The 24,615-nt window shown below is 33.9% G+C and overlaps 1 protein-coding gene across 5 annotated transcripts in view; it reads left to right on the top strand.

Annotated features, from left to right (window-relative positions):
• LOC120636407 (zinc finger homeobox protein 4-like) overlaps positions 1-21,285 on the top strand; it is a 28,488-nt gene extending 7,203 nt beyond the window's left edge. For 4 of the 5 annotated variants that reach the window (XM_039907877.1, XM_039907876.1, XM_039907875.1 and 1 more), the window contains 8 exons: positions 773-854; positions 2,470-2,632; positions 4,705-4,758; positions 5,604-5,681; positions 9,253-9,412; positions 13,657-13,923; positions 18,834-18,964; positions 20,661-21,285. In XM_039907877.1, coding sequence (XP_039763811.1) covers positions 773-854; positions 2,470-2,632; positions 4,705-4,758; positions 5,604-5,681; positions 9,253-9,412; positions 13,657-13,923; positions 18,834-18,964; positions 20,661-20,702 — 977 coding nt within the window. In that variant the 3' untranslated portion in view covers positions 20,703-21,285. The remainder of the gene's footprint in view (positions 1-772; positions 855-2,469; positions 2,633-4,704; positions 4,759-5,603; positions 5,682-9,252; positions 9,413-13,656; positions 13,924-18,833; positions 18,965-20,660) is intronic. The other variant, XM_039907878.1, reaches the window with a different exon arrangement.
• The last annotated feature ends 3,330 nt before the right edge of the window (positions 21,286-24,615 follow it).

The following is a 24,615-nucleotide window of genomic DNA, read 5'->3' as shown; positions in this document are numbered from 1 at the left end:
TAATTTTGTTAAAGTAGCTAACTGAAAGTATTAGCAGTGTATATTCAAGTACAAAAGAACTGATAAGATTTTTATACTTGTTGAATAAGGTTCTGATATTATTATGTTTGAAAATCTTTAATATAGTCAAGTGATTGGTGTCGTTCACTTGTCATGTCGTAAAACAACATGTCTTAAATAGGCCTTATTTTTGACGCAACTTTTTTTATTTTTTGTTGGTATACACTGATAGTTGCCGATATTACTGTTATTCGAAGCCGGAACTTACTTGCGTGGGTCTGGGACCGAATTCCAGTCAATTCGGGAATTTATAAGTGGTTTTTGACTCAGGTCTGGTCTGTGTAAAACGCCTCAATACCGACCGTTTGGGGAACTATTTACTAGCAAAGAAGTTCTGCCAAGTGATATACCGTTTAGAACTTTGAGATCCCTATTAATATAGCGTGGTTCTCTATCAAACTGCATCGTTTCTTTACCATGAGATCGCGGATAAGCGCTACTTGTCACTTGTTAAAAAAAAACGTAACCTTTTACAGGAATATATTTGACTATAGAAGGTTACGTTACTTAGGTAACGAAATTTTATCTACGGAACGAAGGTCACCTAAATAAAATGTTGATTACACTTTTCTTGTATTCTATAATTCAGTTTTATTTATCTACGTACGTTTATAATATTTTTCATATATAAATGTAACTTGCTATGTATTTTAATGTGTAATAAATCGACTCGACTATGCCAATGCTTTGCGATCATCTTTTTTGCTCTTAGCACGGCCAGGCAAAGTTAAGAAGAGAGAGGAGGCTACATTGGCAGACGCGCTTTGTGAGAGATGTGTGCAATGGGAGTTAAGGTTTGACGACATTATATCATATCATTATTAATGTTAATATATGTATCTTTACTGTCGCTAGGATTTACTTCCACTATATCCATTCAACACCAACTCGACTGAAATAAAAGCATTAAAATATGAGCTAATAATGCTATGCTATGAGCTATGAAAAAATAAGTTTATCTCATAAAACATAAATCTCACATCTCAGTGCATTTCGAGTCAACTTTGAGTAGATATGGTGTACAAGGGCCATTAAGTTGTTAAACGTTATTACAATATTTCAACCTATATACAATTTATTTTGTTCAAGTTTAAATTTGTGAGGGTGCGAAATTTTAATATTTTATGTAAAATTAATTTAACTACGCTATACGCGAATGTCAAAGTCTTGGTCACGTTAAAAAGCGGATGCGGTAGCGAAGGCGGACGCGGTCATGAAATCTCAAACATACCTATGGCACAAGTATCAAAGTGATCTATTAGAAACTAGTGCATACTAAATGCTTATTACAACTCTCATCATGTTATTACAGTCTTTCTTTAAGCGTTATATATATTTATCGAAACAGGTGCTATTTTTGATATAACACTGCTTAAACCTAGCATACTATCTCAGAGAAAGATGCATATACTATAGAGTAGAGTATGAAAAAGGGCCAGGACGCTTTGAAACCCTCCTAGCTTTATTTATCAGTTAATAAATGTAGCCAACTCACAATAATATAATCTTATATGTATAGACGTTTCATAAGTTATTTCATTTAAAAATTCGTTTTTCAGATTAAAATTCATAAGGATATGAATTTTAATCCAATTAGGTTCGCCAACTTAAACCTAAACCTAAGAAGAGCCACATTAAGTGTAACACACATTAAGAGTATTTAACTTAGTGGGAATTTATTTTTTTGTTATCACCATCTCACAGTTAATTAATAATTATCTATGAAGTTGACCAATTCATACCCATGCTTTTCTATCGTTTAAGAAGTCCTGAATTTAATTTCAAGTCACCATACTCTCATCAATTTTACTCCTCGTCACCTGCCATTTTAGTTAATAATTTCCCATTTAAAATAATGTATCGTCGTCCTTATTTACAACTACTGGTATACGTCATTTTTACGTAAACACCTGGTAGCCGATGCGAACATGAACTCGCGGATTCCATCGCGCATTCCGTCGTCCCGCGCCGCTGTGTAACGTGAACATAGCCTAATTTCTAAATCGCTGATCATTGATCAAGTTAGCTATTTCCATTAATTAGTGATTACTTCTGAATTGGTTCTACTAAGGCGCAATTAATAAGGTCTAAATGAATTTATACTGATGACTTGATCAGCATAGTGTAGAAACTAGGTTAAGTGGCTGTATGGAAAGTAAAATACATATTAAATAGAAAGTTTCATAAAATCTATAAAACTAAACATTATAGTTGAAACTGTCTTGAGTAAATTTCATAATAATATAAAGTAATAAAATGTATGAATCGGACTTATAGTAGTTAAGATTCTTTGCTGCTACCTAAATTCTTACTTTATCCTTATTTAAGAATACTACATATTGATTAATTTTTGATTTCACTAATAATAAGAGATAAGTATTTAATTTGACTGGACAAAAATTATTTTAGGATTGATTCAATTAGAAAAAAGTTGTATGCCATTTATGAAGAAGAAGAATATGAAAGTTTAATGTACAAAAAGAAGCTTGAGGAGTACGAGAACATGAAAAAAGTATTGCAATCCTTGATCACCAAAAAATTATTGCAAAAATTCGTTGATAAAAATACAGAGGTAATAACTGCACATGGTTTTAATACTAATTATTGAATATGCTTAGATATTGACCACTTTTTTACAATAGCTATTTTACTAGGTATTTTGATCTCAAAAATACTATATCTATCTATCTATATATATAAAAGAGAAAGTGTGTGGGTATGTTCCGTATAGGCTCCGAAACGGCTGGACCGATTTCAATGAAACTTTCAGGGAATCTCCGGATTGACCTGGCGAGTAATCCTGTGAAGTTTGGTGACGATCGGAGCACTCCTATTTTTGAACTGTCAAACTGTCAAGTATAGCTTTTATTTACTATGATGATATTCTATTTTTGGGTGGTACATGGTATATGGGTGTTGATAATGATCTTCACCCGCTCGAGAAGAGAATGAATACGGAGAGAAATAAATGATTTAATATATTATAAGATTTAATTTAAAAATTTAATGATATTTATCGTTTAAATAAAATAAATCAAAATCTAGCCCGGCGAAGCGGGCTGGGTACGCTAGTATAATATAAAACAGCGTGTTTTTAAATCGTCAGTTTGAACTGGCAAACTGGCAATAATCATGTGTAATGATTTCCAATTCCAAAACTAAAATAATGATCTAAGTTATATAATTTTGTTAATTGAAAGTCCGATTAATTTTATTTCAAAACCGATTTGCGATAATCCGTGGTTGTACGTTATGCGTTGCATTCACTTATGGGCGGTACCCTTTAATGAATTACGTTATTCATCATCATCGTCATCATTATTTTTAATAATGATGGGCCTGCTTGCTGAAGGGCAAAAGCTCCTCTCAGAGAAGGGTTTAGGCCGTAGTCCACCATACTGGCCAAATGCGGATTGGTAGACTTCACACGCCTTTGAGAACGTCATGGAGAACTCTCTGGCACGTAGATTTCCACGCGATGTTTTCTACAGCGTTAAAGCAAGTGATATTTTAATTTCTTAAGTTCAAAGCACACTCAGCAGTTAGGTGCGTGCCGGGCATAGAATTTGGACCCCCGAAAGGGTTCCTAAGCTCTAACCATTACGCTATCACCGCTGGTACCGAAAAACAAGTCATTTTACCGAATAAAAAACCTTAATATTAATTCAAAATTCATTTATTTCAAGTAGGCCTAATACAAGCACTTTTGAAACCTCAAATCTGTCCGTGTGTAGTGACTCTACCACCGGTTTGGAAGGCAGATTCTACCGAGAAGAAGCCGGCAAGAAACTCAGCAGTTGCTCTTTTCCAACATCAAAAATATACATTTTACATTTAACATTCATTTTTCTATCTTGTGAGACATGAAAGCGGAGTCGGATGCTTCCAAGCAACCTTGTCATTAAGAAACTCATCAATTGTATAATAACCTCGCTGTTATAAATGTGTTTTAACACATTCTTTAAACTTATGCATTGGTAGGTCCAAAATTACCTTAAGAATCATATTATAAAAGCGTATACTCAATCCCACAAATTACTTCTGCACCTTTCGCAGACGATATGCAGATGTCACTAATTTATGACCATTTCTTGCAAGTCGACTGTTTATATCCACTTTTTGTTTATAAAGACTAATATGTTCTCTTACAAATACTATATTGTTATAAATATATTGTGAGGCTACCGTAAGTATACCTATTTCTTTAAATTTTTCACGGAGGGAGTCACATGATTTAATTTTATATATTGACCGTACAGCTCTTTTCTGCAATATGAATATAGTTTCAAGCAGCAGCTTTCCCCATAATAAGATCCCGTAAGACATCACACTATGAAAGTGTTTGCTGTTTCTACGTCAGTAATCTGTCTAATTTTCCTGACGGCGTAGGGAGCCGAGCTTAGTTTACCTGCTAGTGTATCTATATGGGTACCCCACTGAAGCGTTACAGACGTTGCCTCTCAAAACTATCATCTTGAACTAGACAAAGCATAGTATTTCTGTGTTCCGTAGTTGACGCGGTTGGTTAGATGTAACAACATTTACATCTAACTGCGTCATCTATATATAGATAGTGTTTAAAAAAAAAACTTGTTTTTATTAGGGTCTAAAACGATAAACTAAGGAAGTTCTTACATGTTTCAGAGAGCATCTAAAAAACAATCCAATAATATATTCAACAAAGCACCGTTAACGACCGTAAGTATGTCTTAATTTTTTTTTATTTCATATGGTGGTGGGAAATGATGATGCAATCTGAGATGGTAGTGGGGTAACCTGTTAGGATTATGCTTAGCAACTATGTTAAACCACTACTCGGTTTTACGCGGCATCCTGCCAGAACGCTAACGCAGTGCTCGCTTTTTTCCCCCCTCTATATTTAAAGAGCTCAGTCACATAATCTGACTATGTCGCTCTGTTAGTTATGAACAGATATTTACTCTGTTAATCTTAAATATGTTCTAACTAATTAAAATAAAAAGCCGCCCAACATACCAGAGAATGTTTCCCTTGCCGCGGATCAAACCTGACTGACACCTTCCACTTAAAAGACCACAACGCTCGCGAATGCGCCAGGGAGGTCGCCAAAATTATAATCTAAGTTAATACGCTTTTATAATATGATTCCTTAGGTTTATTATGGACTATTTTAATTATTTTATATGAATTATTTTTTTACCAATGCATAAGTTTAAAAAATGTGTTAAAAGACATTTATTACAGCGAGGTTATTATACAATTGATGAATTTCTTAATGACAAGGTTGCTTGGAAGCATGCGGCTCCGCTTTCATCTCTCACAAGATAGAAAAATGAATTATAAAATGTAAATTGTTGATATTGGAAAAGAGTAACTGCTGAGTTTCTTGCCGGTTTCTTCTCGGTAAAATCTGCCTTCCTTACCGGTGGTAGAGTCACTACACACAGACAGACTTGACGTTTCAAAAGTGCTTATATTAGGCCTACTTGAAATAAATGAATTTTGAATTTAATAATATTGAGGTCCACATTCTTAATAATGCCCATGATGTTCTCTATTTGCAGGGTGTTTCGACCGTTTCAAATCAATTTTTAGAACAACTTATGGAATACGTAATGGACGACGCAAAGAGTGTTAATTCGGTAAGCGAATTTTAAATATCTATCTATATCTATATTTTCTTACGTGTCTTATAATATAAAGTATCTTTTTGCTACTTCTTAGAAGTTTATTATGAAATTGAAATGAAATGAAAAAATGCTTTATTGTCACACAACCACGAGTACTTGTTTGCCCAAGTACTCGTGGTTGTATTTGTTCGTGTCATAAGTGTCCATGTCACAATAAGTGTGTGTGTCATTGCGTGTGTGTGAGTGTGTGAGTTTGTATATTTGCGTGTGTGTGTGTTTGTGAATTGCTAAGATAATATTGAATACACTCTTTTTTTTTTATAAAGAAATCTCTTTATATTGTGTCTATTTAAAAGAAATACTTTACAATCCAAAGTTATAAATAGATACACAAAATGGAGTGTGATAAGTAAGCGAGTATTTATTACTCGCTTACTTATTTGTATTTTTAAACATTAATCTCCCATCAAGATTCTACATTAAGTCACGAACTAGTCTGAAATAGAATAGATTCGCATAACCGGCCCAATACAAGGCACGGGTCTACCCTCAGAATAGACGGGTTTATGTCGTAACCCACCACGCTCGCCAAATGCGCATTGGTAGACTTGAAACATCTTTGCGAAACTCTCAGGCATGCTGTTTGCCCCACGATATTTTCCGTCACCGTTCAAAAAATTTAAATTATTTCTTAAAACGCAGAAAAGTTAGAGATGCGAGCCCAAGTCCCAAGCACTATGCTATTACCACTTCCCAAAGGCGTACCCAGTGGCGTGCATAGAGGGTATGCACAGGGTATGCAGATGATATTAAATGAGAATATCTCCAGTATGAGTTTTAAAAAACCTAAGGATAGGCATTGTAAGAGTTTTAAAAAGTTACCCTTAAGTATTTATAACTCGTACTGGAGATTTTCTTCATTTTATATCATCTGCATACCCTGTGCAGTGTGGTACTACCATACAAGCCGAAAAGCCCGGCTTGCGTTTCAATAAATCTCCTATAATAATTCATACTTGATAGTAATGAGGAAATAAAAAAGTATGAACTTTGACTCAATAGTGTATTACAATGCGCGATTTCCGAACGCAGCGGTACACAAATTCCCGAACGCAGCAAACTTCCGAGTGGCGGCGATGGAATGACAAAATATCAAGATCGCGCATGAAGACCTCTAGCTTTGTCTCACTCACTCTCGTTGGCTTGCATGGGGCTTATTTTTTACTACTTTCACCTATAGAAATGTTAGTGTTTTTAGCAGAGACAATCTAAATTATTAAATAATTTATATGGACATAAAAAGCAACATTACGGGTTGAAGTTCGTCAGGATGTCAAATTTGAACAACTTCACACTTCTCCGATAGAGTGTTGTGATTCATAGTTTGAAGTTTATTAGTGTTTGCTTGAGTTCGAAAAAGTGCATTTCATTGGTTTTTTTTTCCATTATTAATTAATTAAAGTAAATTTTATTAACAATGAGTTCAAATTGTGTGGAAATTGTTTCTTGTGGCGGGCTCAGGTGTGTGCAAACGTTAATTGGTGAACAAAAGGTAAATTATTTAACTTTTTTGGAAAAAAAACAGCTAATAACATCACCGAAACTTTTTAAAACTAGTTAGAGGCAATTTAATAGATCGTTAAACAATACTCGTTGGGTTGTTTGATGCTCCCATTCTAGTAAATTATATTGTCGTTATTGCATATTTTTTTCATGAAAAGAACGTTTGGAACGTGGCTGGTTACAAAGATTTAAATAACTTTTCATATATAGATGATCGGTGCTATAAAAAGACACCAGATTTACACATAAACATTTGAGTGCTGTTATTATTTTTATATTTTCGGCAAACAGCGCATAGAACCTTCTTTATCCCACCAATTATCAATTGAAATTTCCAATCATAATTCGCGTGTTGACCATAATCGTAGTGATTTTCAAAGATTATTTGATATTGTTTGTCATTTGGCATAGCAAGAACTACCTTTTAGAGGTCATGACGAGTCAAATAGTTCATTAAATAAAGGAAATTTCTTTCTTTATTGAAATTTCTTTATTACTTGTATTGTTACTTTCAAAATAGGATCTTATTTTAGAAAAACATATGCAAAATCAACTAAGCGGCAAATCCGAGCCGAGTTATTTATCTAATAAAATTCAAAATGATATTATTCATTCCGTAGGTGATGTAATTAAGTCTCGCGTCGATTTTAAATTAATTTGACAGCATTTGTTTCGGTTATTATCGATGTAACTCCCGATGTTAGCAACAGTGAAGTCCGTTAATGTGTCTGAAAGTCGTACGTCGGACACACTTTAATATATTTTTTTAGGGCTTGCCCATCTTCAAAACCCTAGGAACGCCACTGACCCTGTGCATACCCTCTATGCACGCCACTGGGCATACCTACCCTTAATTGTTTTCAGCAGCATTTTTAGAACGATACATCGCTTAGCCATACGCGTTTCCCAGTTAAGTTAAGAAACTTGCCGATGGCGAAACCTACCAGACAAATAAATAATAATAGTTTAATATGAAGCTTCCAAATTCAAATTGCGTGTGCAAAAACGTTTTAAATATTGAATAGACGAAGGTTTTACTTTGCGGAATTCCATGATATACTAGTTAAGCTTAATTTGCTGTACTCCGTGAAAAGAATATAGTAAAATGACTTTTCGCGGCGTGTAGCAAATTAAGTTTAATATCAATAGTAACTCTGCATTGGATACAAAAAGTAGTGGATAGGCTACGAATGAGGAAACGGTGGTAGAGCAGTAGGTAGGACTTCGTCTTCACTTTCGAGTACGAATCCCAGCGCGCACTACTATCCCTACTCCCTACTAATATTATAAATGTCAATGTAAGTTTGTTTGTTACGCTTTCACGCAAAAACTACTTAACCGTTCCTCGTGAAACTTTGTACACATATTCTTGGAAGTGTTAGAAGTAATATAGGATACTTTTTATCCCGACATTAAGGTCTGTTCCTTTGGGAGAGGGGATGCAAGTGTCTGACGATTTTACACCATAACTCCGACAAATTATAACCGATTTAAATTATTATTTTTGTACTATAGAGGTATAATATGAGTAATTTTGCCCAAAGTTTGTGTATGTCTGATGAATGTGGTGGGAGATAGAGGACAGAGCTCCTCAACGGACAAAAGCAAACCCCTCATTTAAAGCTTAGCTATACTGTATACTTGAGATTTTTTTATAACTACAACTAAATTGAAGGCCACGTCAAAAAACAAAATCAAACGCGGACGAAGTCGCGGGCGCGTGTGTTTTAAGCAATTAAAATATCACTTGCTTGCTAAGAGTTCTCCATAATGTTTTCAAAGGTGTATGAAGTCCACCAATCCGCACTTGGCCAGCGTGGTGGACTACAGCCTCATTGTGGGAAGAGACCCGTGCTCTGTAGTGGCAGTTAATGGCTTGATATATATAATGAGGTTACAAATGTACCTCCTCTCACTTATTTCTGTTAGTTTCTCGAAATGAGAATAGTTTAAGGTTCATGATTAAAAAAAAAATGTTGTTTAAATGTTCATGTTATAAAACTGTTTTATTTTATTTTAGGCTCCATCTCAGCCATTCAGCTCCGATGAATCACTTCTGCAAGCTTTATCTTCGTTGCCTAGAAACACGAATCTGGTCAACATTACATATAATAATAATAGTTATACTAATAACGCACCTCCTGAGGTATTGCAGTCGCTTATGGATATTGGCCGACAAAGTAAGTAAAAAAAGTAATATTTTGACTATGCTCCATAACGTATATAGGTAATATTAGTAGGTTTTAAGGGATGAAATTTGTAATTATTTTCTAAAAACTCACAGATCTCATTACAAAATTTATAAATAAAGAGGCACACAGTTGTTGTGCTTTAGATCTACCACATAGACTTTTTTCTGGTATAGAAATTAGCCTCTTTTAGTTTTCGATCCGTTGTCGTGTGGCTGCGTCACTGCCTCCATTATCCTTACAAACCAACGAACACTTTTTCTTATTTTTATTATTACTAAGCATAATGTAAATAAAATTAAAGTAAACTGCGGTTTCACACTACTTAAAGGTACAATCGATTCGTTATTATCCGTCTGGATGATATATGCTACATTTTATATTTAAGAAATATACAATGTGTAACCGAATTACGAAATACTGTTGAAGGGTGCATAAGTATAATTTAATACTTTTTTAGAGTTTACTTTTGACAACCCTATTGAAGATAAAAAACCGACACGCACATAGTACCGGCGCTACGCGTACCTTTATAATAGAGTAAATAAATGACGAGAGTAATTTGATTTTAATTTTGAATGTGATGTTAGGGCTTTATCTGATTTTTTCTGGTACAATGTGCCTCTAAAGTCCGTGAAGTATTATTTCGGTTTTCATTAACAAGGTGTATATGAGAAGAAGTAATTTCCAAAAAATGAGTGGTTCCTAAGTATTGGTCCTGTAAGAAGGCTTATTCAGAGGGCGTTGGAAAAAGCTATGCTTGCAGTATCTTTACATAATCAAATCAAAAATGAGGTGATCCGTAGAAGAACTAAAGTCACCCGCTGGTAACTCTGTAAACTCTCACATAGCTTGGGTTGGGGCATATAGCTTTGAGAACCGATGGACGATGGGGTCCCAAGTTAATGGAGTTGTGACCCCCCAATGGAAAATGCAGTTTTGGTATATCTGAACAGCCGACTATGATGGATCTGTTACCCAACTCCAGTAATAGAATTAGTTTTAAGTCCCACGTAGTTGTAGTTGTGTTTAAAATGGAATGCGTATTCCAGTGTCGAAGTCAATATCATCATCATATCAACACATCATCGGCCCACTACAGGGCACGTTTCCCCTCCCACAATGAGAAGAGGTCCTAGTCCTCACGTTATGGAGAATTCTCAACTCATGCAGGTTTCCTCACGATGTTTTCCTTCACTGTTGAAAGCAAGTGATATTTAAATTTTTTAAAACGCACATAACTTAAAAAAGTTTGACCCCCGAAAGTGAAGCCGAAGTTATTCCCACCGAGCTATCACCGCTTGATGTCCATAAAGTCGATCAAAAATAACAGGGTCGTACTTTCGCTGTTATAAGTTGGAGATGCGAACAGAAAGTGCCAAATTCTTCAAACTTCCATAGTCGGTCACTAATCCATATTATGAATTGAGTCAACATAGCTTACCCAGGGCTATCAATCAATATCTAGTGTTGCTTCTAGGTTACACGTCTTTCGATTATTTGCAGTAATCTATATATATATAAGGCAAAGGTGACTGACTGACTGATCTATAAACGCACAGCTCTAACTACTTGACGGATCAGGCTGAAATTTTGCATACAGATAGTTATTTCAATGGCATCCGCTAAGGATTTTTTTTTAATTCCAACCCTAAGAGGGTTAAATGGGGGATGAAAGTTTGTAAAAAATCCTTCATTTAAAAACCTATTTTTCTCTAATTCCATAAAACTTTGATTTTAGGTTTTTGATTAAAAATAAAGAAATTCGAGTTTTAATTATTTAAAAAATACAAAGTCTGTATGCGCCAAGTTATATTAAGTTATTTAAGATTTTTATTTCAAATGAGTGGACTGTATTTTTTGCGGTAAATTGGTGTACAAAAGAAAGATACAAAATTCATGTAGGTACGCGGAAGTCAACATACGCTTATAATCGAACCTATTGACTCGTGTTTGTAAAATGAGCTGATAATTCTCAGCACACGGAGAAATTCCAGCGATTGCGCTTTTTGCCTTCCCTGTCAGCTTCGGTAACAGATAAAATAGCTTTTCGGCATCTGTGAGTGATGGATTATTATCTACTACTGACTTAAAGGTCGTATTAAACATTTGAAAAGATTTAATGTCACCATCGAATTCTAATATCGATATGGGAGCTAGTTTCGGCTTGGCTTTTAGTAGCGCGGAGGTCGCATTATGTATATTCTGGTGTCGTATTTAAAGTTGAGCATTTTGTATGAGTTCGTTTGACCCTATTATACAAAGTCTCAAAAGCATACAGACTTTTGTAATCAGTTTTTGCATCTGAATTTAAGTTTAATAAACGTGTATTATAATCGTCTACAATAGACTCGTACTTTAAACGCAATGAATCAATTTGTGAAGATTCGTCTAGAAAATGTTCTCTTTTTTTCAACGTTCGTATGAACATCGGGTTCACGAGATAAGTCAAAGACATTTTGCATGATACCGAATATAGCTTCACGTTTAGCAATTAAGATAGACAGTTTAGTATCCTGAATCTCCTTATCACTTTCGCTAGTTTTAGAATCTACTTTAGGAGGCATTTTACTAAAGTGTAAGTGAGACAATTATCTAACGATCACGAAATACCTATATTTTTATGTGAGTATGATAGGTTAATAGCCAATCATATACTGGTAAATTAAGTAGGTCGCGCGGAGTGCGGACAATATGCGCAAGCGCGCGCTTCATTCGATATTACGCGTGGTCGGGTTATATCGAATGTTCGATCGACCAGAGGTTCGTATAGACAAATCTCGACCTTATATGCTAGGTCTTACGACTCTTGAGTAAATGTTTCACAACCGAAGGTACTACAATAATTAATAATTGCAAGTTTTAAGATTTGTTTTAATTGTTAATTCAATTAAAATACACTAATATTTATCGAAATATACATAAATATGTGTAGATAATTAGTATGTCTAACTGGGGAAATAGCTAGCTCAATGCTATAGATGACGCAATGACCTATTTTATTTAAAATTATATTATTTCACTTATTAGAGCCTATAGAAGTATTCTAACAAGGAAACTAATGCTTCAATACGTCAATATGAAGGAAATTACTGTAAATTTCCGGCTCGAAAGAACCAAATAAATATGTATGCGCCAAGTTATATTAAGTTATTTTAAGTTTTTTATTTTTAAAAATGAGTGGACTGTATTTTTTGCGGTAAATTGGTGTACAAAAGAAAGATACAAAGGAATCAGAGCACAGAGGAAGACAGCACTTACTTGACCTTATTTTTCATGGGTATCCGGTAGGAGCACGCCGTCCGTTGATCCAAATATTCCTCACGAAGTCCTCTCTTCTCGAACACCACCATTTATGTTATATTTCGGCACACACATAAATATAGGAATTATGCTTAAAAGGATCTCATTGAAACTTCTAAGGTACATTATGATATTTTATGGCTTATTTTCAGGCAGCCAGTAAACTCGTATTGCCCGTTACTTTTCGCAATCGGAAAGCAAGTCGCCCGCAAACGTCTTAATCGTATGCTTCCGTTAATTTAAGTGACAGCTCTGGGTTCTAGTGTTTTTGAGGCGTATGAGGGCGCCAGTCTCTTCGACGAGAATCGTCGAGTGCTGTTTTAGGTTGGAAATGGGAGAATAGGAACACCAATTTTTATAATTTTTTTTTTATTTCAAAGTGTATACTAACTATCAACATGTATGGTCTTATTTTAATAAGGATCTGATAAATATTGTCGGAGATAAAGAACATAACTCTTCAGAAATAACTGTTAGTGGCAAGGCAGATAGGACGGCGATCGAATGCACACGTACGATTCTAAAGATAGTGAGGATGGATGTATGTACGTATGTATCAACTAAAATACCACGTAAAATAATAGAAGGTACATAGCTACCCACTATGATTATGATGTTAGCATTAGATATATTCTAGCTTCCCGATTGACTCATACGCGGACGAAGTCGCGGGGGTCCGCTAGTATCATTATATTAGAGATTTATTGTCGACAAACCTAAACTTTATATATGTATATATGCACCACCTACCTATTTTCTGTATTTTTTTTTGTGGTTGCCTGGAAGAAATCGCTATGAAGCGATAAGGCCACCAAATTATATACGTTGTTTTGTTATACTTTTCTTTTTATGTACTTTTGTGTCGTGCAAAAAATCGTAAGCCACGGTGCGTACATTCATAAATAATACAACGATATTTTGTTTGCCATTAGTTAACTCTGACAAATCGCCGCCTTCTGAAGTAAACGTGGATGCAAACGAAAACGCCGGCACAAGAAATAGCACCATAACTAGTTCCCAGCAATATTCGAGCATACAAGATATACTCGTGAATTCGAGCAGAGCACCCTCAACTGTGCCAGGGGATGCGACGTCTCCGGTTTTCGTGACGCCTAATGAGCCGCCACCTTACCAGCCTTATCAGCCTATGTCGCCTTCATGGATGAACTACCCGCCACCCTTTGCCGGATCTTCAACGGGTATATATATTCAAATTCAAAATTCATTTATTTCAAGTAGGCCTAATTAATAAGCACTTTTGAAACGTCAAGTCAGTCTGTTGTATTGTTGTCTGTAGTGACTTTCCACAGGTTCGGAAGGCAGATTCCGCTGAGAAGAGCCGACAAGAAACTCAGCAGATTGCTCTTTTCCAACATCATTTTAAAGTTAAACAATCTTAAGAAATTTTCTGTTTTGTGAGAGATGAGAGCGGAGTGGCCTGCTTCCAAGCAGCCTTGTCGTTAAGGAATTCATCAATCGTGTAGTAACCACGATTTGTTAAACGTGTTTTAATATATTGTTTAAACTTAGGTAAAGGTAATATTACCTTGGGTATCATGTTATACAAGCATATACCCATCCCCACAAAGGATTTCTGTACTTTTCTCAGACGATATGCAGATATCACTAATTTATGTCCGTTCCTAGTAAGTCAACTGTTTATATCGACTTTTTGTTTATAATTACTTATGTTTTGTTTAATAAAGATTATATTATTATAAATATATTGCGCGGCTACTGTAAGTATACCTATTTCTTTAAATTTGGTACGACACGCAGCTCTTTTCTGTAGTATAAATATAGTTTCTATATCAGCAGCTCTGCCCCATAACAAGATCCCATACAACATTACACTATGGAAGTATGCAAAATAAACAAGCCTAGCAGTTTCAACATCTGTTAACTGTCTAATTTTTCTGACAGCATAAGCAGCTGAGCTATCGATATGGGCACCCCACTGTGGCTTACAATCCAATATACCTTATAGTGACAGTGTTAATTTGCTATACTCCGCGAAAAGCAGAATCTGTATGGTGTAATTTATAATTTCATCATTCTTTATACTCCACACCAAAAAGATCTGCGCACGTTTCCTTCCGAAACCGGAGCATCCTTAGGTGATGTTGACTTTACAATGAATAGTTGTCAAAGGAGGTTGTGAAATCGCCATTTCACAATCCTCCTGTCCACTAGTGTTCTATACCCCTGCTGTGCGGTAAAACAACGAGATAAAAACATATCATAAGGGCTTTGAATATTACGTCCGTATGACACATGCTAGTAGTGGCGTTCCTAGGGTTTTGAATTTGAGCAAGCCCAGTTGCCTGAAGGACAAATTTAACTCGTCATGATCTAAGTCGTCATTCTTGTTGTGCTAAATGATAAACAATATCAACAATCTCTGAAAACACTACGATTAAGGTCAGCCCGCGAATTATGATTGAAAATTTCGACTGATAATTGGTTGGATAAAGAAGTTTCTATGCGCTGTTTGCTAAAATTAAAAAATAATCATAGAACTCCAAGTGTTTCTGTGAGTTCTGCTCTCTTTAATTTTTATGATGCCTGGTAATTTATGTCATAACCAACCGCCTTTTCATCAGAAAAAAAACATGCAATACCAACAAACAATTTATTAGAATGGGAGAATCAAACAGAGAGATCCTAATGGATATATTTTATGGGCTTAGTATGAGAAATACACAAGTCTGGCGTAGGTTTCGGTGAAGTAAAAAGCTGTATTTTTTTTTTTAAGAAATTAAAAAAAATTACCTGTTGTACGCGAATTATTTTTTGATTTCGCCACAGAAACAATTTGCACACAATTTGAGCTCATATTTAACAATATTTACCTTAATTTATGAGAAAACAAACCAGTAAAATGCACTATTCAACTCAAAAAAACAATAATAATAGAAGTTTATTAATTACTATAGTCGGAAAAATGTAATAGGCCCGTTTTGACATTTGTGCAAGACCATAGAATGTAACTTGGAACGAAATTGAAAGAAACAAAAAAATAAAAATCAATTACATACAGTGTTTTAAAAAATACGTAAATTTTTTTGGGACGTTAAATAATATGAAAGAATATATCGCGAGTATTCTTTTTGCGCTTACTTCATAGTAGCATGCAATTTATAATTGTTGCGAAACGTTTCGAAAACAGTTACGTTCTCAGTCTTTTTTTTTTTTATACTAGAGCTGTAACCATTTTTTTACTGAATATCGAAATTAAATATTGTGTAGTTATCTTTACTGCAAAGAATAAGCTTGGTTCTCAAAATGGGTTCTAAATAATGAGTCTGAGATGATGTATCTGACCAAGCGGCACATGACTGAAGCGTCCCCGCGCGCACTGCGCAATTTTTCGTTCCATATCTTGTAAAGTTGACTGTGCGCTCGTTTAAGTTTGATATATATTGTTTACTATTACGTTAACTATGGCTCTTCTAATTTGGACATTAATTTAAACATAGTGATTTGACTCGATTTTTGTGTTTGTTGTTATATAGTACTAACTCTGTTTCAACATGTTGAAAAGTGGACGTATAGTCAACAGCCAGTCACGCGTATTGGCTGTGAAGTTAAAGGAATACTTTGAACGAACGAACACTTTACAATACATAATAATATCAATCAAGTACTGATACAAACTTGAATTGATTTATCGTGAGTATCGAGTACAGAGTCTTATGGTTCCATAACTAGTTACGTCGCGATGACAAATGTCAAAACGGGCCTATTACATTTTTACGACTATAATCAATATTCATTAATCTGTCAAGTGTCAACTAAATCTAACGCAAACAATAACACGCATGAAGTTGATTCAATTCATCTTCACTAACTTCAACTCGCAATCTGGCATTCGTTCTCCATACTAAATTATTAAATAATCTAGATTGTCTCTGCTAAATCCATTGAAATTTCTATGAGAGAGAGCAGTAAAATTAAAGCCCCATATAATCAAATGAGTGTGAGCGAGACAAAGCGGGACCTCCGATCGTGAACGAAGACACGCGAAGAGCGCGATAGTGATAGTTCGGCGCGGCGCCGCGCCGTTCGGCTGGTTACTACCACAGAGTCTATCTACCAGAGTTACGTAGTGCTTGCAGTAACGTAGACAAAGAGTATATACATTATTGAGCAAAAGTTAAAACTTTATATTTATATCCTCATTGCTATCAAGTTTTAATTATTTTGTTAATTTCATTTCGGAATAGTCGAGAAAAATTTAAAAGAGATATTTATTTTAACGCAAGCCCGGCTATTCGGCTTGTATGGTAGTACCGCCACTGCATGCTAGCAGTTATATACCAACTGTACAAAAAAACAATTAGACGCTGAACCTAACGTAGCTATGTTAATTATGTGACTTCTGATTCCATGGCTCTTAGCTGGTTTTTTAGTGTCGTTTCCATAGTTTCGTAGTTTATCCCGTGGCCAGCACTTAAGTCTCGTAACCTCGCTGTAGCCTCGTTCAAGATTTGCGCTCTTGCATTCGAGATGTCAAACTCTGTATCGTCAAAGTAAAATAATAATAATAATAATAATATTTATTTCCAAAAATCTTAAGTCTAAACAATATAGTAAAAACAAATCTTATTTTATAGGATGGGGCATCCATGAAATCTTAAAAAATTATATTACTACAAGCTTCTGAAGCTAAACTAAGAAACCTTGTATTTCAGCTTCAGTGCCTTTACCCCCTAGGGTTTTTGATTATTTTTAGCTCAAATACTAAACATGCAGTTATAATTACTTAAAAATAATAGGAATATACTAACGGGCTAATTGATTTATAATTTTTGTAAATGGTTGATTATAAATATGTTATATACTACTTGTTCCTCTCTATAAAAAATTAATAAATATGAAGGTGTATGTCTGTTGTTTGTGTGTGTGTGTGTGTGATGGAGTGAAGAGAGGGTGTGTATTGCTGTATTCATTAATGAGAATGAATGTGTGTTAAGGGTACTTTGTAAATAAAGTTGTTAGTAAATAAATTAAATTTTAACAGAAAATGGGTGCCCTTTTTATTTTTAAATAGTAAGTAGGTTTTCAGTATCGTCATATGATAAACTCTTTAAATATACAGTTATGGCTTTTTTACAATTTATTTTGTTGAGAGGGTAGATGTTCGTTGACTCATTTATTTTGTTATACAAATGAGGTCCCAGGAAAGAAAAGATTTTTTTAATAAATGATGTGTTTGATAATTGTGATGTTTTTACTACGGTATGTTTTCTGCGTTTATAAAGATGGGCAGTATCATACGTAAGTTTAGCATGTTGCTTTAGTAAGACACTTAATATAAACAATTTCCTTACTGAGAGAACTTCACAGCTTTGATAAAGCAAAGATGTCGAAAACAAATAAGGGCGAAAAGTAGCAACCTTTAATAAAGCACGTTGTGCGATTTCAACTTTCTTTATAAAAGTTTTTGAGGCTCCACCCCACGAAGATATGCAATATGTAATTAGAGATTGACACAAAGCAAGGTAGATGCGTTTCATGATTGCAGGAGTTACGGCATGCCTGAGATTTTTAAAAATGTAAATCATTTTGTTTAATCTAGAACTCAATAACTCGATATGTTTCTTAAAATTTAAATTGCAGTCTAGAGTAACGCCTAAATATTTTATAGACTCAACTCGTTCCAAACTTCGGCAGGAGCAAGGGGCATTATTATAATCATAAGCACAAAAGAAAATACACCTAATGTCACTCTTTTTATTGTTGCTAATCCTTTACTTCGGATTTTCGAAAGAAAGTCGAAGCTAAACAATTGTAGGCTTCTTTGAGATTTAATAACATGCAAATATAATCAATTTTACTCCCATGTTCAAGTATTTTCATACTTGAAAGAAGGAAGAAAGAAAATATATTCATTACTAAAATAAGGCACACACTACAATATTTTAACGCTATGCCACCGAGCGTCTCCGCTTATTGAACAAAATAAACGCCAGGAAGCTTTCTGAATGGCTGGCTTGAATACGACTTCACGATTGCGAGCGCTCAATTATGTCCTAAGGCTACTTGTTTTGCTATAAGGCACTGTCGAGGAAGTGTTGTGAAAAATACTTATATTTTTTGTTAACAGGTATGCAAATGGGTCAAGACGCGTTCCAGTTGCAATGCCGCCGGCGCTACCACCGCCCGTACATCAGCCCAACCACTACGCGATGGGACGGTACCCGCCGCCCTGCTACCCCAGGCATCAGAAGCACTGCGGTAAGCCTCTTCATATCAACCGACACACGTTCACTGCTGGACATGGGTCTTTTGTAGGGAGTTCCAAATTCTACGGTTCTGTACATAAATTTTTTTTAATTTATAATAGTATTTATAAATTTAAAATACATATAAAAATTTTCGGAACCGACAGGATTTGAACCTGGGAAGCAATCGCGGCCCATACGCTTTGACCGCAAGTTACCGAAATGCCGAAATTAGTATTTTAGCTACTGTAAATTTTTATATGCTTTTTAAATTTGTAAACTAATACAATAATGTATAATGTTGCTACTAAAAGAAGTAACTGCAAAATTTCCTACTAGATGGCGCTACAGCCACTATAAGACTGATATGATTTCGGCATCGAGAGAGCCATAGCTTAGAAGAGTTAGAGTTGCAGTTTCAGATCCCATCCGTCCCGAAATTTTAAAGCACTGTAAAAAATATGCTCATAGTTGATTCTTATTTGTTTCGTTCTTCAAATTTGGACCACCTCCCTGGCGCAGCAGTGAGCGCAGAGCGAATTTAAGTAGGAGGTTCCGGGTTCGATTCCCGGCGGGAAAATTTGGTAATTTATTATTTATGAACGGATAATTTCTAGATTGGAAAGCTGAATGCTTATCTAAGTATCTATCATTAGGTGTGCAAAGGCTCCCGGACAACCTTTTTTTTTTTTTTTTGTAAATAACTTTATTACAATAGTTTAAAATTCTTTGTTCTTAAAATTCCTGTAGAAAGAAATATATAGATATTTCTTAGTTTCACAACTTGTTAGTACAGCAGGGCCACTTTCACTCACTAGATGGAACTTGTAGCACGGAACTTGTTATGTTTTATTACACGCTTTATATTAGCTACACTTGTATGTTTGTTTGTAACCGACTTCTTTGGGCGCGATTTTGACCCACTTTAAACGGTCAGATTTCTTTCATACTTTGTAGACATATCGAGGACCGATGAAAATACACTAATCTGAAAAGATTATTCCAATTTTCACTATAAAAAATAAGATTTTTTACTAATTACTACAGCGCCATCTAGACCCAAATGTAAAAAACCTATGGCGTTCGCGTACCTAACAAATTCCACAGAAAACATTAAGCTACTAGATGGTAGAGGGCGTTAGCTATTACTTTTTAATGGCCTGTTTTAAATAATGATTAGAACTTGCATTTCGAGAGACGGGCACACTGAATAAAAAAAAAAAAAAAATTTCTCTTTAATGGTGGATGGGTTACCGATTAATTTTGCTCTAATAAAAATAATAGATCAAGAAAAACTAAAAAAAAATCGCTATTATGAATAAACTAAAAGAAATAAATTAGTTTAGTTTTTTATACCAAGCGTGTTTTTTTAGTTTGTTTGAACTTTTTAATTATTATAAGATCAAATTTGTTAACCTGCAATCACGAAAATAAAGATTTGAATTAGAACTACATTATTTATGGATTATAACTATAAAACAGATGAATGAAAGATTATATAAAACGTTATAAAAGATATGATATTAATATAATGTACTATAGTGGTACTCTGCGTATATAGTTATAGAGGTCATTCAGCATTCTCAGAGTACCTCAACAACTCACGGTACCATGCTGTCCGACCGTCATGGTATCACCATTGAGCATTGCTGTCCAAGAGCGCATTGAATGACGACAATGAACGCTATAATTTCTCGTTTTTGTTTCAGGCTAACAGAGCTGCTGATCGTCGTCTAAATCATAACTTTTAAGTTGTCAAGGTGGTATGAATTTCAAAATGTATTAATGTGAAAGTAGTTTATTTCTCAAATAGTTATTAAGGCTGATGAGTTTAGTCCTTCAATAACATTGGATAGAAGCATTTAACCTTAACCTGTTTAAAAAGCTGTTATGCAATGTGTATTAAGATTTTCAACCACAGAATGTACAGATTTTACCTGTGAGAAGATTCAAACCAGCTTTTAAGAAATGGCTCTTAAAAAAAATAATTTTATTCAGTCAAGGCATTTTTAGTGCACAAAATATTTGACTAGTTTTATACAGGTGTCCCGTAATTCAACGTCAAGCTAAAGACTGGAATAAAATGCTCAGATCACAAAAAAACAGAGACCTAAATTTTTTAATTTTCTTTTTTCTGGGTAGTCATAAACACACCTACCTCCAGTCTTTAGCTTGACGTTGAATTACGGGACACCCTGTATACTTAATTACCTAAACTGACATTATACTTATATTATGCTTTTTAATTTATCTCAATATTTCGACGTGAACAACACATACGTGAAACATAAATGATAACATCTATATATATATAAATGTTTAGTACCTACCATATTTTTTCCAAATAAGGAATTTGAATTTGAATTTAAAATGCATGACTTTTTTATTTTTCTGAGTATGACCGCAATAATCTAAAAAATATTATTAATTTTTAGATTATTGCGGTCATACTCTTATAGTGTAAGCGAAAAGTGTTTATCAAAGGATAGAAAACTCTACTTTTTATAAGTATGCCACAACTACAATAAGTGTAAATATAACCTATATTTACATTTATTTACCTATTATTACATTATTTATTATGAGATAGTTGTGGCTTGTATTTAATTTTAAGTAAAAGTCATTATTAAATAAGGTAAAATAAGTAATTTTATAATTTATACACGACTGCACAAAGGGGTTTTTTTATTCTACCATAATTTCTAAATGCCTCAACGGATTTAGGCGTATGAAGTATTATTAGGATCCTCATCATCATTACTCATTGTTGACATTGGTTATGAAATAAATAAAATATATGTAGACAATATAACTTATAATTATTAATAAATATATGTAGAAAATATCCATTTGAAATGCGAAAAATTGTAAAGTGTTGGGCAGACATTTTTTTTTATATGTCAATGTCAATTACCAAGTATAGATTTACTGATCTATCTTTTGTGCTGCATTTTTTAATCAAATTGAACTTTTTGATGACTTTGTATAAAATTGACACTTAATATTACTAATAACTAATATTTTTAAATACTTCTAAAATACAATACGATTTATTACCAGCTATAACACAAACTTTCTAAGAAACCTAAGCACGAACGGTTTGAACGAACTAGGCAGCAACTCTGCTATTGCAATAATTATTTCTCAGTGTTACATTATACATTATAGTACTAATTTAAAAATTGAATTAAATTAAAAACTGTTTAACATAAAACAGTTTCTCAACAAATAACAATTTTCGTTTATACCCATACAAGGCGAAACTGTACCGTGCCTATTCAAGTTATGTTTATTGTGTACTAGCTAATGCCCGCGACTTCGTCTGCGTTTGATTTTGTTTTTTGATGTGGCATTCAATTTAGTTGTAGTTCTAAAAAAAAATTAGAGTATTCAGTTGCGCTAAGTCTTAAATGAGGGGTTTGCTGCTGTCCGTTAAGGAGTTCTGTCCTCTATTTCCTACCAAATTCATCAAAGTTGTCACCAAAGTTTGGGCAAAATTAAACATATTATAACCTCTATAGTACAAAAATAATTATTTAAATCGGTTATAATTTGTCAGAGATATGGTGTAAAATCGTCAAAAACTTTCATCCCCTCTCCCAAAGGAACCGAGCTTAATGTCGGGATAAAAAGTATCCTATATTACTTCTAACACTTCCAAGAATATGTGTACAAAGTTTCATGAGAATCGGTTAAGTAGTTTTTGTGAAAGCGTAACAAACAAACTTACATTGACATTTATAATATTAGTAGGGATAGGGATAACTAGAAAAATACTTTTGTGATATAACTTGTGAATAAAAAATTACCTGACCACTAACACAAGTGTAGTGATAACCACCAAATCCGGTCCAGAGCATTTCGAACCCATTTTCCATCAACCATCATTCCTCAAAGTATTCAAACCATCATATGCTATGCTTGATTACTTATACGTGGTCTACACTCTTAGGCGCATATTAATAAACCAACCTCGAGCTAAGGACAGATTCTCAAGCTCAGTCACTAAGCATGTACCGTCGTTACTCTTAAAACGATGTTTGTTTATTAATCCGGCCTTAAGACTGTGCACCGAAGGTGTTATTATGTTATTATCTATGTCATTTAAGAAGTATGTACATAATACATTTTAGCTTAGAATAACTGAAGTACCAGAATTCACGCTATTGTACATAACTTAACGATAGAAACATCTGTTTGGGACTCAAACAGTTTTTGTTTTGTCTGGGGTGGCTACCTACCATCACTTAAAGCAATATTAAGTCAAAATGACAGGTTTTTATAACATACCTTGTTATCCCTAAAATAATTATGATAGTTCTGAAACGAGAGCGTCAACAACATAATAATAATAATACTGCTTTAAGCTATGGCAGTTGGCCCGCTGTAATGTTCTTTTGTAATAAATCTAATAATGTAAATAATTTTAGTACCTGAATATTTTTTTTAAATACCTATTACTTAACCGTTAAGAGGATTTTAATCTTTTGATATGCTGCAAAAATCCAGTTGATATATTTTTGCGCTATGACTTGGTCTCGAATTTAGTGTGTGATGGTCAATTAATCATGATAATAGACATATTATAAAATCTTTTTTGGTTTGCCTTACTTTGCAACATGACACGCTCCAATTCACAAGGGATCATAAAAATGTATATATCTACTATTTATCTCTCCATCATTGTGATCACTATGGAGAGGTATTCATAGTTTTTTACCATACTTTATCAACTTTGCATTGTCATGCTATTTGTGAAATCCTACAAATTGATTTTATTTATATTTGCATTGTAAATGTCATTTAATTATTTATAATTTTAAAAAATTTCATTTTATTGAGTATTTTATGATCAAATTTATTTTAAGTTTAATTTAGTATTGAATTAATTGGGTATACATTTTTAGGAATGGTATGTAATTTGCTCCATTCTTATGATTTTTAAATAACCAACCAAATTCAGTTATATGCAGTACAACACAAACACAATAAATCATTTTTTTCTAGACTGCCAATGTTAAAATGAAAATCTATTACCTTATTTTATAAAATAATGTTTAATATAAATATTTTATGTGTCACTGTAATACCAACAAAAAGTATTCTTAAAAGTATTCTTAACCAATAAACAAAAAGTATTCTTAAAAGATTCTAGAAGTGTTTTATTTAACTAAGATATACCTTACTCTCCCGGGAGAGACCTTAAGTCCACAAGTTTAAGTCCAGTGAGGTGTTAATTGATATCATAATATATATATATATTATAATATATATATATTATAATATATATATATTATAATATATATATATTATAATATATATATATTATAATATATATATATTATTATTTACTGCGAGGCTTTGGACGTGGCTAGTGGCTACCCTTTAAGCCGTGCCGTTTAAGCGTTCCGGTACCATGTCACGTAGACACCGACTGGGGGTAAAAAATAAATAAATATACTACGACAATACACACACCGCCATCTAGTCCCAAAGTAAGGGTAGCTTGTATTTTGGGTACTAACATAACTGATGAATATTTTTAAGAATAATACTAATATACATTAATAATTATAATATACATATAAACTCCCAGACACTGAAAAACATTATGACTTTACTCCATGGTTATTACTTACCAACAGGTAAGATTGCAGTAAAGGG

This window comes from Pararge aegeria, chromosome Z (genome assembly GCF_905163445.1).
Source record: "Pararge aegeria chromosome Z, ilParAegt1.1, whole genome shotgun sequence".
NCBI classification, from domain to species: Eukaryota; Metazoa; Arthropoda; class Insecta; order Lepidoptera; family Nymphalidae; genus Pararge; species Pararge aegeria.
The sequence above is the reverse complement of the archived record's forward strand: the minus strand, read 5'-3'. Positions and strand labels throughout refer to the sequence as shown.